Source organism: Gymnoscopelus microlampas, assembly GCF_963454915.1.
Source record: "Gymnoscopelus microlampas genome assembly, chromosome: 6".
Taxonomy (NCBI): domain Eukaryota; kingdom Metazoa; phylum Chordata; class Actinopteri; order Myctophiformes; family Myctophidae; genus Gymnoscopelus; species Gymnoscopelus microlampas.
The window spans coordinates 30,096,806-30,114,762 of NC_139943.1; the positions used below are offsets into that span (position 1 = coordinate 30,096,806).

Here is a 17,957-nt window from a genome sequence, read left to right on the forward strand (position 1 = left end):
CTTTACATTTCCCCAAATTATTGCATGGATACATTAAAAAATAAACATATTTTTGATATCTCAATAGTAACATTAGTACATCTCTTTCATTGAAATGTATCTATATGCCCAGAACTGAGGTGCATTCTGCTTATTTTTTTATTTTGTTTATTTGTTTCTATTATTAATACAGATATGAATAATAAAAATAAGATATTATTTTGTTATTATTATTTTTTCTTTTAATTTTCATAATAATTTCACGCTCACAGCACAAATGATGTGCTATCCCTAAGTTACAACATCCAATCTGATAATAATTTCCACCAAGTCCACATCAAAAGCCCTTGTCATTTCCACCTGTTACTTTCCCCAAACAGGATTAAAACCCACGGCATGGCATGGCGACTGGCTGGCTCACATTTGCATGTGTACCAGAGAGGCTCTGTGCTTGGGCACACTGACGACTGTGTACCCTTCATAGAAGCAAAATGTATCTGTATGAGTCATGGTTCATTAGTTCCTCTCATCAAAGCCAGGCAGCACGACTACACAACACGTTACAACACAACAGTACAGGACCAGTGTTGCCATGTCTGCTTATTATAAGCGACTTTGGGCTTGTCTTTCTGTAAAGTTGCTTGTAAATATTGGTCTTTTTGCGGGTTACGTTCTTTTCTGGGCTTGTTTCTTAAGTGTAGTTGCTTATTTGGGCTTGTTTCCTAATGTTGTTAAATCAGTGGTTCTTAAACATTTTCATGTCAAGGACCACCCAAATTAATATGTATTTGTCCCTATAACCCCCATCTGAAAATGTGTTGTGCCAGGGAGCCCCGTCCCAGATTTGTGTTGTTAGAATGTTTCAAGAATCTTCCAAATATTCCACATTTTATGTCAAGATTTTTTTTGGAAAATAGCAGATCTACAAGCTCACAATATGACGCGTTGTGAGCTTGTAAATCGGCTATTTTCAAAAAGCCGATGTACAGTACGTCCTGTACAGTAAGATTTTAGGTGCTCATGTGGCCTATAGTTTTGGGCTTGTTTTCCTAGACCTGGTTGCTTATTTCTCTCACATAATCTGGCAACACTGTAAAGGACAAGGACAGGGAGCAGAGCTAATAATAATGTGTTCCTCTTATCAACTGGACAAATTACCAAATTTGCATCATCAGCCTTCCAACTGGTTTTATCGTGTAAGGCAGTGGTTCTCAAACTCTTTCATGTCAAGGACCTCTAAATTAATGTTTATTTGGCCGTGGTGGAGGACCCCCCTCTAAACATATTTTGTACCAAGGACCCCCCATACAAGATTTGTGGTGTTAAAAATGTAAAAAAAAATAAAAATGGGGAAATAGCTGATAGGGCCCGGGGGGTCCCCGGACCCCACTTTGAGAACCCCTGCATTAGACCACGGACCACCATAACTCGTACACTCTCAGAGTTACAGCCACATAAGGGTCCATTTGGTTCCTATTCCTAACTATCAATCATTTTGCTGGGGACCCCCTGGAACCCCATCAAGGACCCCTGGGGGACCCCACTTTGAGAACCACCCGTGTAAGGAACTGTCATACGACTAGAACTAGAATCATAGAACATGCAGAGTATAAAATCCTCAGTGTTTTTTGTGTGATTTAACCATTTTGTAAACAAGTGTACACATGGAACCCACCGGACGCTGTGATGTGACAACAAAGCTGATTCTGATTCTGATTCTAAACCCCACGGGTCCATTTTGGTTCCATTTGTACTGTATACATATACAGGAGGAGGGTGGTAATAATGACGCTGTCAGCACAGTCTAATTCACACTCTATAACTGTGTGACAGCAGCTGTCCACATAACGGCAGCCCACCCAGCTGTTCTATTACAGCATCCATTCGGTTCTGAAACCTTTGAAATTTCAAGGACCCCCATATAACTCTGAGAATATACAGATGGAACCAAATGGAACCTACTACAGGTCCATTTGCTCCCATTTGTAATGCATGTACAGTACTCATGCATTACTCCCTATTTGTATGAACAGTATTTGTATACTCTCGGAGTAACAGACCTGTAACTGTTCATTTAGAACCCCCCCCCCCCTTTGTTTGAACCCACTTTGAGAACCGCTGTATTAGAGCATCACCTCCAGATCATTGCTTCTCAAAGTGGGGTCCGGGGAGTCGGGGACCCCCAGCAAAAGTAGTTAATATAGCATCGCAAGATGTAAAGGCCAGACCGCACCAATGCGACTCCTTGCAACATGCAACTACTTGCAACCGCTCTCCCCAATGGCAGTTGCAAGGAGTTGCATTGGTGCGGTACTGACCTTACAACTGTTTTGTTGCAAGGCCTTCAGAAACACTGCTCTAGATCATACAGTAGTACGCCTAAAAGCCAGCCGTAGGTCTAAAGCGATGTGGCCACTGGGTGCAGCTACCCTCCCCGGTGACAGAGTGACAGAAACCTCAGAGCTGAACCTCATTCCATTGCTGACCCCTTGGCATTGGCCACACACATCCTCTTATATACCATTCTCCCTCCCTCCCTCCCTCCCTCCCTCCAGAAAGGCCCTGAGATGAGAACAGGTGGGTCTGTGACTACAATTTCACTGGTCAGCGTGTTATGTAAGATTTGTAATTAATGGTGCCTGTTTCGAGCGGTCGTCTCATATCCTCATACGTCCAAAACTGTTACTTGTCAGGATTCAAATTCATAAGTAGCCAAAGTAACAGATCTACAAGCTCGAACGCGCCACGTTTCGAGCTTGTATATCTGCTACTTTTGATACTTTTGTGTGACGCTGTATGATCAAGTAGGGCATTCAATTACGGAAAAAAACACAAGAAGTTAGAATATGGAGGTTTCTGCCCGGCAGCAAAGATATGAACAGCTGGTGTAAAGGCTTGTCACGGAGTAGAGCGCACACACTCGCCTAAGCAACACCAATAAAATACAGTATTCAATATTCACACAATAATGTTTTTGTATAAGTACGTCCAGGTTTTTGGACAGTGATGAATATGAGTCTATTTACATGACATTACACTTACACCACAATTTAGGGAACAAATGACTACATAAATAAATGAAGTTTAGTGAAATGACTGAGATGTCAGTGATTTCAATAAACTTCATTTATTTATATATATTTTTTTATCTTTAGATTTGAGTTGTTTTCAGTGTTTCAGGTTTGATGGGTAAGCTTTAGTATTATATACTCTTAAGGTGTTATTTTTTGGCATATTTATGGTTGTGAAGATCACATTTCTTTTTAATTTTAGTGTAATGTATTGTCAAAAGTCTCTTGCACGCCTGAATACAATCTTTGTGACAGGTGCGTTGCGTTCCCTATAATTTAAGTATTTAAAGACACTTGGTCAATAGAAACAATTTAATAGCCAAAGTTTCAGTAGAAAGCAAAGCATTCATCAGATATATCGGTCCTTGACCGAAACGTTACCTGTTACATTGTCTCTTTATTGAGCAAACTGCAGACAGTGTCTTTTATTCCTTAAATTATAAGGAATGCAACACACCTGGTCCTGTCACAAAGATTGTATTCAGGTGTGCAAATACACTTTTGACAATACATTACACAAAAATAAAAAAAATAGTGATCTTCACAACCATAAATATGCCAATAAATAGCACCTCAAGACTGTATAATAGCCTACTAAAGTTGACCTGAAACACTGAAAACAACAAAAACCTAAAGACAGATGTGGGTGATTTCAATAAACTTTATTTATTTAGCCTATTTATTTAAATCCTTAAATGTAATATATTCTGTCTGTGTTTTCCAATAAAGAGCTTACCATTGTTAAACCAGTCTCCCACACTGAAGGTCAGCAGCATATTACAATAATTAGTGTGCTGAACATAAATTTGAATCCATTACAATTCTCAAAGGACCATATTCATCATTACAGCAGCATTGACACTTTTATCATCATCATCTGACAACACTTTTATCCACAGTTACCAGTGTAGTAAAAGCTTTTTTAGCAAAACAGTGTAGTAAAAACACAGGACCACAATGGAAATAAGCTCTCAGGGCTTTTTGGGTTATCCTTTTAGCACCATTTGTATAATTGTACCACTATACCTTTTTTGCAAACTGTTAATAAAGCATTCAATCAATCAAAAAAAAAAGAAGCTTATTACATAAATTCAGGATTTTCTAACTTTTCATATGAGCTCAGAATTCATATAGGCTTATCATGGTTGCCCTGGAATGACTGACCATGGTTACCTGATGCAACAGGTGCGACCCGTGGGCTCAACGTTGACCTTTAGAGGACGCAAATACAAGGCTGCCTTTGTCTTGATACTCAAACCACACACACCTGCGATCAGTTTTTGATGCTTTTTCTTTTTTAAATCAATGTGATATCCATGAGAAACGTTCTTACCTTGACGAGTGTATGACACACCAGAAGGGTCCTCAGTACAACACTGAGGTGGTGGGACAGTGGTCGCTTCATGATGCTGTTTGGGGGGAAAGCAAGCGATTCTTCTACCCGATCATGAATAACGCTTTCATTTCCAAAACTTATATTTGTCTTCACTCCTCCTGACAAACAAAAACAACAACACAGTATCTTCTATTGGGTTTCTCTGTGGCTCTCTCCCTCTCCGTCAAGTTGTTGGGTCAAATAGTGGCATGCATGAGAAAAGGAGGAAACTTTTAGCGAGAGAAGGGGGAACTTTTCTCTGTCCCCTTACAACGGGGAGGAGCGGTGTCCGTCCAACTCTAGCGTCACTTTCAAAAAGTTCCAGCCCTCCGCTGTGTGACTGCACTGACTCTGTGTGCAAGAAAAAAAACAGATGTACAAGCTAACTACGACTTGCGACGCGCGGTGTCGTTAGTGGAACTGTTCTTTTTTTGGGGCGAGGGATGACTCGCACAGCATCTATCACTAACCCTGAAACGCGACTGTCATGGATGAACTTCAACCTGGTGTTTGCACATTCTTCCTTTTTAGCATTTACATCTACATAAACGTTCAGATTTCAAATATAAAGTGCTTACCACATGGCCATGGATGTTACAATTCTGTACGGTCCCTCAAAAGTACCCGTCTCTTCCGTATTGTTCAATAACAAGCATTTTAATCCGATTGGTGGCCATTTTATCATAGAGTTTTAATGTATCAGAGTGCAATACATCTCCCAAACGATAGGGTCTCGTAGTGGAAAGCATATGAAGAAAATACAGAGAAAATGGCCATCAATCGGATTAAAAAATGTTTTTTCTAAACAATACAGACAATATGGGTACTTCTGAGGGTCCGTAAATAATTGTAACATCCGTGGCCATGGGTTAAGCACTTTATATTGGAAATTTGAACGTTTATGTAGATGTGCGGGCCATACATGGAGAAAGTGCAAACACCAGGTTGAAGTTCATACATGACGATCGTGACAGACGACCGTCGTGTGAGCCATGGCCAAGTCGGCCCAGGTGCCTGATAGCTCGGGCAAAAAAAAGAACAGATCTACAAGCTAACTCCTCGCGACACCAGGCTCGAATTAGCTTGTAGATCTGTTCTTTTTTGGGGGGGCGAGCGATGACTCGCACAGCATCCCCCCAAAAAGTGGACTTTGTGTGGCGGATGTTAGACATTGAGTAATGTAAAAGCCATCCCGCATTCTTGCCATAACTGAGCGACACTAGGGTTAAGGAATGCATGCAGGGGGTCCATGATGAAGAATACAACGCACACAGACACGGCAGAACATGTTTAAGAAGCTGAGTGAGTCGGACCCAGTTTCTAAGGGCTTTACTAATGATGCCCATGATTTAACATGAGGGAGATGGTGGTGATGGATGGTGATGAGCTGATATAGCCTAAAATAATAATGCAATGCTCAATTAGGCTATCTTTTTGTGATTAATCAGTAGGCTAGGTTTTCCCACTTTATACATGATCCTGCTCATATAATAAAATGTAACAATAATTCATGGGTTCATAATCACTGATGTGGGGGTCATACTGTTCTTCTGGCTCCAACAAACGGGCACAGGAAGAGTGGGCACCAAAACATAGTGGGCATTAACGTTAATTGGCTATACATGATTTGAACATGCACATGCATCATTATCAGACCTACATTTACCCTTCAACTTATTATCAAGGTGTAGCAATTGTAGAAATATTATACACATTGAATGTCAAATTGTGTTTTTTTTTTTACATAGCATTGATTGAGGTGCCCACAATGTTTAGGTGCCCCCGCCCACAATGCAGGTTACCTACCTGACACATAATGGCGATGTGGCAGGGTAAATGAGAGGTCAAACAATGCAACCCTTGACACTGGTGTAGGCTACCTCAGACCCACAGGGCTGCCATGTGGTCGCTTTGGGCCACAACCACTAGGGGGAGGGGGGCACCCTCACGCTCTCAATATTCAAAAGATGCACTTGTTAATACAGTATTCAAGTAAATGTAGATTGCTGTCCACCACTGGGCTTCCGCTTTATGGTATTTACAGAACATTTATGGACAATTAATCGAATAATCACTGATCATAATTTGTTGTTCCATATATGTAGATGGATATTCAACAAAATGTCAAGAAAAAAGCCTATAATTAAGCATGTTCAAAACATATTTTCCAAGGCACTGTATGCATTAAGCCCAAATCATACTTATGCTTTCCTATGCCTGTGTGTGTGTGTGTGTGTGTGTGTGTGTGTGTGTGTGTGTGTGTGTGTGTGCGTGCGTGCGTGCGTGCGTGCGTGCGTGCGTGCGTGCGTGCGTGCGTGCGTGCGTGCGCGCGCGTGCGTGCGAGCGTGAGCGTGAGCGTGCGTGCGAGCGTGAGCGTGAGCGTGAACGTGATGTGATTTGGTGGTTGTGCTGGGAGTGTTTTGAGGCTACAAACGATCTTGCTTAGGACCACCAAAATCTTATGCCGGCCCTGCCGGATCCCTGGTGGGCCTCAGTCCAGATGTTGAGAACCACTGCCATAGAGTACGTATATATAGAACTAATACTACAGAGGCCTTAACTACAAGGTAGCATAACATTGTAATTAATATTGGGCCGTAAATGCTCAAACAAATCATTTATTGGCTGGTGACTGTATGTCTGGTGCAACTTTGATGCCACATCCTGTATTTCAACATCTCTGAAAGACCTTGTCACTTCCAGTCTTCCCTTTTCTCTATTATACTGTATATGGTTTCACTTTCAATTCAACCACTTAAGGAGAATTTTTCTTACCTTTTCTATGATGTTATGATATCTTAGGATGAATGGTACAATAGAAAAATGTCATAACTCCATCCTGGGTCCGCCACAGCTTAAAACGTGTGCGGATAGGCCTTGTTCTTTTTGGTTGGATAGTGTTCTGTCACTATTAACGTCAGATCTCTCTCTCTCAAAAAAAAAGCTATTAAAATATGTGATCTAACGCAAGGCCTATCCGCGCACGTTTTAAGCTGTGGCGGACCCAGGATGGAGTTATGAAAATCTTCTACAGTACCATTAATCCTAAGATATCATAACATCATAGAAAAGGTAAGAAAAATTTAGTCCAAAATTCTCCTTTAAAGGGATATTTTACTTTCAAACATGTTTGGGGTAATTTTAACGTCTATTCAGGCTTTTGCGAGCACCCCAAACAGTTTTTAAGTTGCTTGATTCAGTATTTAGATTTCGATATTCATTTTATCAGACACACTCCCATCCTATCTAAACCCATTGTTACTTCAAACTCCATTTGAACCATGTTATGTTAAATTCATTGAAAACACATGTCCTTGTTAGTTGTTTCTGTGACTGATGTTGTCCTTCTAATGCGTGAGAGGCTGTGTTTTTTCCATTACTTTTTAAATAGATTTTTTATAGATTTTGGGGGAAATATAAGAATACAAGAAAAATATAGAATACAATAATAAAATAAAATACAATACAATAGTGAAAGTGAAATATCCCTATAAACCCCTCTATTCTAGTCAAACCTTGCAACTGTACTAAGACTCCGTGTACACAAATCTCTTCGCCACAAATAGCCGATCTACTGTACAAGCTCACTGTTATGCATTGTGAGCTTGTGTTATTTTGGACGAATGTTACCCCATTGAATAGGAATGCGGGGGTTCAAGTGGTCAAACAGAACTTTGCGTTCAAAATATAATATGTGTCCAGCCTGTGACTTCAGTTATGGATGACGTCAGTTGTGTATGACAAATCAATGATGTATGACTCCAAATTTGGGTCTCAAGAGCTTATCAGAGCTCCTTTGACTTCCATTATAAAACTAAAGTTTATAAATATTTCTAAAAGTATAAAACATGTAAAAGAAAATTAGTTGAGGTAACTCTGTGGCCTACAGCCACTGTGCACAAGAAGCTGCGGAAACACAGACAGACACACAGACACACAGGCCGACCGGCTTCAGGCATGTCTTCTGCAGAGAGTCACCATGAAAAAAATCAAGCCGTTTACATCTCTGTAAAATGGTAAATGGTGCATTTATATAGCGCCTTTATCCAAAGCGCTTTACAGCGTTCATTACATTCTCCCATTCACACACACATTCACACACCGCACTTTGACACTAGCTCAGGGGGAACCTTCCGTTTCCCAAGCGGCCGCTAACTCCTTTGTTTGCATAGAATCTGCGGCTAACAATCATGTGCAGTAATGACTCCTTCATGATCCGTTAAAGGATCTACACCATGAATTTAAAAACAATATTTAATATTTAATATCATATTGTTTATGTCCCTCAAACGTTTTTCAAAAGGTTTGAGCCTAAATCAAGCCTCAGATATACTCATTCCAACTAACTTCTCTCTGGCTTATAAAGCACTTTCACCTGCAATACCACATTGTCCTGTTTGGCACGGGGCGCTATTTACAGTTTGTATGCATGTTATCTCCTGGTTCTGTGTGGAAAAAGTAAAAATAAAAATAAATAAAAAACGTTTTTTTTATCTTTTATTATTTTAGTTGGAACTGAAAAAACAGGAGGGATTTTACCAGACGTGACGTCACGTCTGGGTGAAAATCAGTTTGGTCTGTTTTGAGACCAATTTACAGAAAACCCCAGATATGCTGTGAAAGCCTGAGTGTTCAAACGGGGGTATTTTTTGGGATAGAAGAGAGGTAGGGGAGACCAAAAACACACACAAAAAAATGGAAAAGTTCAAATTCATGGTGTAGTCCCTAACAATTTAGGTAGTCTGTAAATATGCAATACTACTGTACTTACTGAATGTGGTGAAAGGCAGAACTGGGATGATCCACAAAAAGAGCCTGAAAATGGGAAACAGAGGTGAGATTCATTAACCTACAGGGATATTAATTCAGGCATGGAGCAGCAAGCTGGTGAAACAGCGTGATCAGGTAAAGAAATTAAGCTGTTATGAACATGGTGTGTGAGGGAATAGAAATATAAATAAAAACACACAGCATTTCTCAACTACTGTACTCACCGAGTGTATAATTATGCTATATTCAACTAAATGTGCTCTGAGTGGATGGTGGACGGACAGTGTGATGGACAGGGGTACATTAGCTGTTATGAAAAGCCTGCCCATGATGACAGATGGTAAAAGAGATGGACCAAACTGGTCACAATGACCCACCATTTCTAAGGAGATGTTATGCAATCCTGCTGGGATTGTGGCAACACAACTGTCTAACTGTCTCCACTGGCCTCAGTTGGTCAATTGGTGCAATGGTTGCCTTTTCTTTGTCTGTCTGTCTGTCACCTCCCATCCTCCAGTTCCACAAAATATAGCTCTCTTTCGACTACAAGTACCAAGCAAAACGTTTTTCACAGGTTCTCGATTTGTTTCCACATGCTATGGAGCTCAAGTGGGACACACACACACACCACACACATGAGTTTCGCCACCTGTAGAAGTACAGAGTTAGCCCTCGCATCCTCAGATTGTACTACCACAGCTACATTCAAAGCGTCCTGTCAGGCTGTGTTACAGCCTGGTATGGAAACCGCACTGCACGAAAAAAACTAGAAAAAGTGCTCCTCAGACGGTCCACAGACGGACGGACAGACAGACAGACGGACGGACGGACGGACGGACGGGGTGCAAAACATACTCTCTCGCCATGCCTTACGGCCTGGCGGAGACAATAAAAACCTATAGCGGGTGGTGCGATCAGCAGAACGCATAATATGAGGCGAGCTCCCCTCGCTCCAGGAACTGTACAAGAAGAGGTGCGTAGTCAAAGCTCACTGCATCATCAAGGACAGGCACCACCCCAGCCACCCTTTACCCCTATAACGACCACGGCCGCATAAAGGCGGCCTCCTGTAGTATCAAGGGCCAACAGTCAGCTACCATCAGACTGTTGAACAAGGCATGACCACAGCCTGTCATCAGACTGGCCTTGGACTTTTACCTGTGGGTAAAGGGCCCATGGACCTCCTGGTGGACCCCGGACCCAACGTTGAGAACCAGTGATCTCGAACAAGGTTTGTCTGTATCGCTTTATACATCTCTGTCCCTACAAAATAAGACCAATCACAGGCAGCGCTGTACACCAATCACAGCTCAGCGATGTTATATCACACAAAGCTCAGGTTATCACTGGCTATGTGTAGCCATTGTGCAAGATTGCATATCAGTGTAGCCCAATGAAAAGTATGAGGGAAAGCAATTATCCTACAGTAATACCAAAGAAATGTTGTCAATTGACCATATAAAATGCAGGCAATATAGCAGGATATACTGTAAGCCAGTTTGCAAGATAACAGCTAATAGATTTGTACAGGGAAGCCATGTTGTTATATATTTTGTGTCTCATTTTCTTGCCTTAGAGATGCAATGCCTGATTTACATTCTGCCTTGTTTGGCATGATGTAGCTGGCACCTACTGTATGTTGCCCTGGCAAATAACAGAGACAAAGATGCATAGACCAGAAGGGGAGCCAGCCAACTGGGTCTATATTATGTGCAGTATGCATGTTCCTCTGTGGTTAATTTAAAGTACATGACATACATACACAAATGGATAGCCATGCATGTAACCACACAAGCAGACTTCAATGCACACAAACACACATCTGCACATGCACAAAGCAACCTAATTTTGAGAGTGCGAAGAGCAGTGCACAGATGCAGACATTCTGCATATTTGCATTCAATTGAATTCCTTCCAAGTCATTCTGCTTGGATAACGATAACTAACTAACCTCACTCATGAAATCACGTGTCTGTCTATTGGCTCCTTTTCACTATACAAAGGGTAACCCTGAACCTTCCACAAGCTGAAACCTTCCACAACCTGAAACCTTCCAGAATCCATGTTTTGTGATCGTTTTTTGTTTGTTTTCACTTGGACCCCTGGGGGTCCCCAGCCAGACCTGTCTTTGAGAACCACTGTTCCAGACAGCTGACCCCTTCAGGCGTGACCCACGCCGTAAAACAGCCTTCATGTAAAATACATGCAGTAGCATTGAGGGTGCTATTATACAGTGCTGAAAAAGACTCACTACACGTCAACAGTTTTTCATGAACATCGTCTAGATCCACGCTTATCTGACGCCCAGCAGTGGAAGTAGCAGGACAAGAGGGTCTGGTCATCGGAGCACTCCTCTCTCTGTGTTAAAGTTTTTTTTATTTTTGCTGACAAAATTTGCTGCCACTCTGTTATTGAAGAGCTGTCACCATGATCCAATATCGCTTCTGCTTTTTCAGTCTTTTCAGCAGATCCTCTTTCCTTTGCATCTTTGTTTCTCGCCTCATCACACAGTTCACAGCTGAAAGAGGCAGTTTGGGGGGGAAAAAATGCATCAAAGTGTTTTTCACACTTGTCTTGCTGTGCAGTATTTTCTGCTTATGTTTCAAATATTTATACAAATTGAGTCAGGTTTTACAATATGTGGTGATCGAAAGTGCAAGAAGGAAATGCAAGATAAAATGTATTTGTGTTGTATTTTTTACACACACAAGGCAATTCAAACTACTTAAAAGAGGTATTTAGGGAGTTATAAAAAATACAACAATTTAATAGAGTATAAAAATAACAGAGGTCGACATCCAATTGTTTCTGTTCCTACAGTACAACATGATACTCCATCAAAATCAATAACTGACAACTTATTTAGCATCAAACGTAACAAGGACCACTTCAGCCATTTTATGTTATGTTATGTTATGTTTATTTTTATTTGACATGGACATCGCAATCACATGAACCAGATGCATTGTTTAAGTGTTATAGCACCAGTGTTCATTTTCAACATCTGCAGAGGAGGCTTTTCTAAATACAGTAGAAACACAAACATAAAACCCAATCAAATACAAAAATGCTCATTATAATCAAAATCAGACCCAATACATTAACTTGTGAAACAAAAGTAGACATAATCATTCCAAAGACCAGTCAGAAACTATTCATGTCAGCATTGTGGATTTGATTTTAACCATAATTTGAGTCCTTTGTTAAACACTTTACCATCAGTCTCTAGTTTTAGATTTGAGGGACGTCTATACTATCTTAATTTAATTGGTACTCACTAAGGAGATAAAGACATGGATACGTTATACTTGACTTACTTTATTTGTTTATTCAGACGGGACACTGCATATTAATGAACAATACATATCAATGTTATGTAAATACACCGGATTTAGCAAAGATGCTAATTTACATCCGCAGTCCCCACAAAAACACATTATAACTAAAACAGGTACATTACATTACATTACACAGGGAAAACATAATATAATAGAAATCATAATATACAAATACAAGAACAAGAGGCACGAGACAGGTACAAAAGGTGCAAAGTATCTATTTAAGGCTAAGACTAAAACAATTTTACTTGGCTCATGTATTATTGCACTAAGAAAATAGCAGTGTTTGAGTAAGTCTTGTTAATTGGTAATCCTAAATCAATACCCACCGCTATTATTATTAACCAGAAGCATCTAGACTTGTTTTTTAAAGGTGTAATATCTGTGTCATTTGTAAGTATTTTCAGTAAATATGTCATATTTACCAATTTACTTTTAGATTAATGTAGTGGTGACATAAGTTTTGTTTTGCATGGACCTACTGATGGCTATTTTTTTTATTTTTATGGAAAAAGAAGCAAACTCATTTCCATTTATTGTTGGAAAGGAATTCAAGGGCTGGTGCCAAGGGGATTGTCAGTCTATCAAGATTATATCAAAGGAGCGTGTATTACTTTGTTGATGATGTGAGGGAAAAAGGATTGTCTAACACTTGTCACAGTTCTAAAAAGTAAATTGTTTATACTGTAGATACCATTGTGAGTCTGGGGTTTTGTATTTTTGCCATTGTGTGCTCAGCGTTCCGGCATTCTGGAAATGCCGGCCTGGACAGGCTTCCAGTTAGGCTACATTACGGATATGCTGGTGGAGGTAAGGCCCTCTTAGTTGATCCCAAGACCCGCTACGCTACCCGGGCTGATCAGGCTTTTGCGGCCTGGGCACCCAGGCAATGGAACACCCTCCGTGAGGCTATAGCTAAATCAGTGCCCTGTTTTAAATCTATCTATCTAAGAAAACAGAATGATCAGAGAGGGTAAGGTACATTGTTACAAGCTTTAAAATATTGAGACATTTAGTGCTAAACAAATCCAACATGTAAATAATTTGTAGTAGAACACACGGTGAACATTTTAATATATATAATAAAGATAGCAGAAAGGTGTTCAAAAGATGTGAAATCGTCAAATGATTGCTGCTTGCACTGGAATCCATCATCAAATAAAGCAGCTACCAAAAGAAAGAAAGAAAGAAAAGACGTCATCACATTACGTGGCCTAGCTCTCTACAATGATGGATGCTATTTCTATCACAACAGACCTTGGCTTGGAAAGAAACTTGCACAATCTCGACAGGCACTGACCCTATTCAGGTTCAACCATGAAGGGCCATCTTTTGAATGTTTGCTCTCCTTTTCAGAGGAAAAGTCAAGGAGGAAAGGAACCCAAGCATTTCTTGTTCCAGGGCAAACACTGAGGACAATGGAAGAATGTCCTAATTAAGGGTGAAATGAACATGCGTTGGCTGCAGTCCACACGTCAAAACTGGACATGTAGTGAGGATGTTAGGGTAGGGACCAAGTTATAACACTATAACTGAAACTAGAATTGGGGGGAAAAACTAAACATTTTAGTTAACTGAAATGAAAATTATGACTAACTGAAATGGTTTGGTGTATTTACAAAACTAGCAAAAATCATGGAGAACGTGCCTTAAAAAATAGCAAAAATCTTGCCCCTGAGTAATCATAAAACTATACCTTTTGAAAAACAAAAAACTATAAACTAAACAGCAAACTCAAGCAGGGATTCCCTCTTGAGAGCAATAGAAGTTTGGTGTTCCACGTGGGAGACTACAGGGTTTGAATCGGGTTGCCGCTTTAAGTGCTTGTCTCTTTAACTGTAAAAGGATATGTATTGTACTGCATATGCATCCCATAAATGCACAAAGAATTGAAGAATTATTTCTCTGGAAAACCTATTCTTGGCCCGTGTTGGGGGAGGGAAGCTGGGGCGGAAGAGTGATATTTGTCACTGCACATAATCCTACCTACAGGCTGGAGCGACACCTGTCAGCGGGGAGTGTTGGGCGGGAGGAGTAGGACGAAGGCTCTACGTCCTACCGGTGCGGGCTCCTCACTGGCAGGAGGGCCAGTAGTAGGACACAACAGCAGTGACGACACACAGAAATGTGTGCGGAGAGGAATTAATTGGCATAACGACTAGATTAGGGAGAAAAAGGGGTAAAAACAATAATAATAGTCTCTCACGCAATCCTGACTTGGATCTGTTCTTGGACCACTTTTTACGTCTGCAACAAGTCTCTTTGCCAAAAATCTAGATCGGCTATGTTTGGCTAACATCCCCCCAGAATATGGTTGCAGTGGTCAAAGTTAAGTGTTTCTTTTTAAACCATGCAGCAGTCCCAAATCTGCAGACAAGGAAGTACAAAGTTAATATAAGGAGGATGAAGTAGCCTATAAGGGAAGGGAGTGAGTGCTGCAGTGTTCCTGGAACAGGCTCACACCTTGACACCGGAAAGGCAGACAGGATTTTCTTCATGTTGACCCTCCTCCTCCGTTATTTCCCCCGGGATCCACAAAGACAAATATGAGATAACTATGGAGGGATGTTTGTTTGAAGCGTTCCAATCCTAATTAACCCATGCAGCCTTTTCCTCTGCATGCTGTCCAGCATGTACTGTACTGTAGGAATGTTGAAGGTGCTGTAAGTGATATTAATGATGTTAAATAGCTCAGCATTCCAATAGTAATGATTGCTATAGAGCAGTGGTTCTCAAAGTGGGGTCCAGGGGTCCTTAAGGGGGCTCCAGGGGGTCCCCAGCTAAATGTGTTAATATGTTTTAACCCCTTATCTATATTTTATATGTTGGCTATTCAAAAATAGCAGATGTACAAGCTCACAGTGCGTCACTTTGTTTCACGTTGCAAGCTTATCTGCTATTTTTGGACATTTTTGAAAAATCATTTAAGTGTTGCGAGTGCGTGTGTTAAAACCTTTATCCATATTTTTTATGTTGGCTATTCAAAAATAGCAGATACTGTATACAAGGTCACAGCGCGTCACTTTGTGTTACGCTGCAAGCAAATTCTTCACAGGTTTTTTACATTTTTATTTAATTTAACATGACATGCATGACATTTTTACCTTTAGCGCTAGGTATACTCTTAGTTGCTTGTTTTAGAAGAGAATGCACTTAAGACTTCTGGTGAATACTAGTTTTCTTGCCTACCTATGTTGAATGGCCTTATTGTAAGTCGCTTTGGATAAAAGCGTCTGCTAAATAACTGTAATAATAATGTAATAATAATGTAATAATGCCCAACTAGGGTTGAAAGTGGTTATTCTGTTAATGAAAGGAGAAAAACACATGAGTATAATGGGTAAAATCTGTGGAGTGTCACTCATTGTAACTGGCTTGGTGACCTCATTTGCCTCCGACAGTGATTGTTACAGTTACACATGTTTGCATATAGTGGCATGTTGTCGGGCAGAAACCTTGTATCTCCATATAACTATAATACAACCTTTTTTTTTTGCCAATTAATGCCCTACTTCTTCGGAACGTAGCAAAAATAGCTGACCTCCAAAATCACACGCAAGTACTGTGTACATAGATGTACTAAATATATCAGAGGGAAAACAATGTGGAGAATCTTACAGTATGTGGCATTCCTACCTAATCATCATTTTGGAAATGATTCAGTCAAAGCATCATTAGCGTTGAGAGAGATGAGAATTCACGTACACATTCCTGACCGGTACCTCATATCCATATATATTCACCAAAAAAAGAGGAGAGGATGCTGGGGGGAGGGGGGGGGGGTCCTTGAGTCTTTAAAAAAAAAAAACACACAAATCTTCTCTTATGGTTGTCCCTGGCACAAAATGTTTTGAGATGGGGGTCCGTGGCTAAATAACAATTTGCGGGTCCTTGAAAATAAAAAGTTTGAGAACCATTGTCCTACGGGAGAGAGGGACCCCCGCATCAACCCTGAGCCCTACCCCTCCTCTGACTGACCCCTCCACTGACACATGGATGATCCCACCCCCCCCCGTGTTTACTTCATGCATCAAACATCATGCTGGATTATGTCTGTCCACAAAGAGACATTTCCCTTTAAACTGCTGTTTGTATATTCACAGCAACTCGCACACACACACACACACACACACACACACACACACACACACACGCACAACAGAACACTTAAATAATTATGCTTGTGGATAAAAAACTCACACAATCTGTATCAAGGGACGTATTCTGCTGCAGTGTTCTCATCTCTGTGTTACATCTGTCCATCTCTTTTCTACTCTCATTTGGCTGTGTGTTTACGTTGGGATAATGGCTCCTAATTGCAGTGTTGACCCATGAACATGTGTGTTTACATCACCGCTGTCAGAGCTTGTTGTTTGCTTTGGAGGGCTGCAGTGTTGTTTGAAACTGGCCTGTATACTGTATCTGTGGCCATCGAGCACTGTTTGTTTACACCAGGCTATCATCAGCGTAGAACCTGACTGCATGTGGATTATCTATTCTAGACCCCTGATCTCTCTTCTGTACACAGTTGAATCCTCATTTGTAACTTAGACACTTGGAAGACAGACTGTAAAAGAAACATATATAATATAACATTTTGGAGTTGTCGGGCAGAAACCTCTTATCTCTGTATTGTAACTTTTTGTGTTTCTTCGTAAATTAACGACCTACTTGATCATACTACGGCATCACACAAAAGTATTAAAAGCAGCAGATCTCCAACTTGAAACGCAGTGCGAAGCGACTTGTTAAGTAACGCACACACGCACGCATGCACGCACGCACGCACGCACGCACGCACACACACACACACACACACACACACACACACACACACACACACACACACACACACACACACACACACACACACACACACACACACACCACACACACACACACACACACACACACACACACACACACACACACACACACACACACACAGATAAAAGCATAAATGTGTTCTGTTGCCAGCAGAGCATCATGTAAACACAGTGGTTAGCCCTCCATAGCAGCACAGCATCAGTACATCAGGAAGGACAGCGTAAACTCACTATGCTGTTTACACTTACAAACTGTACATACTGTTTACTGTACATACAATACTTACATACAGTACCACAGTATACTCATCCCATATTTGGGGGAAGGGGTGGCCAAAAGGCTAGAGGTGTGCGTTTGTGACGAAAGGTTCACGGTTTGACCCGGCGGACCGGTAGGAAAAATCAGGGGAGTCTGTTATTGTATTTATGTATTATGCTCTGTTTTCCCTGTGTAATGGAATGGAATGGAATGGAATGTACTCTATTGTGTGCCTGTTTTAGTTTTTATGTATTTTTGTGGGGACTGCGGATGTACAGTAAATTAGCATTTTTGCTAAATCCGGTGTATTTACATTACATTGATATGTATTGTTCATTA

The 17,957-nt window shown here is 40.8% G+C and overlaps 1 protein-coding gene across 1 annotated transcript in view; it reads right to left on the minus strand.

Annotated features, from left to right (window-relative positions):
* The window catches only part of LOC311047608 (receptor-type tyrosine-protein phosphatase eta), a 57,901-nt gene extending 53,279 nt beyond the window's left edge, over window positions 1–4,622 (minus strand). Inside the window, exon 1 of the mRNA XM_084060380.1 lies at window positions 4,384–4,622. Within this exon, the coding sequence (XP_083916506.1) occupies window positions 4,384–4,455 (72 nt within the window). The 5' untranslated portion in view covers window positions 4,456–4,622. The remainder of the gene's footprint in view (window positions 1–4,383) is intronic.
* Window positions 4,623–17,957: the final 13,335 nt, after the last annotated feature.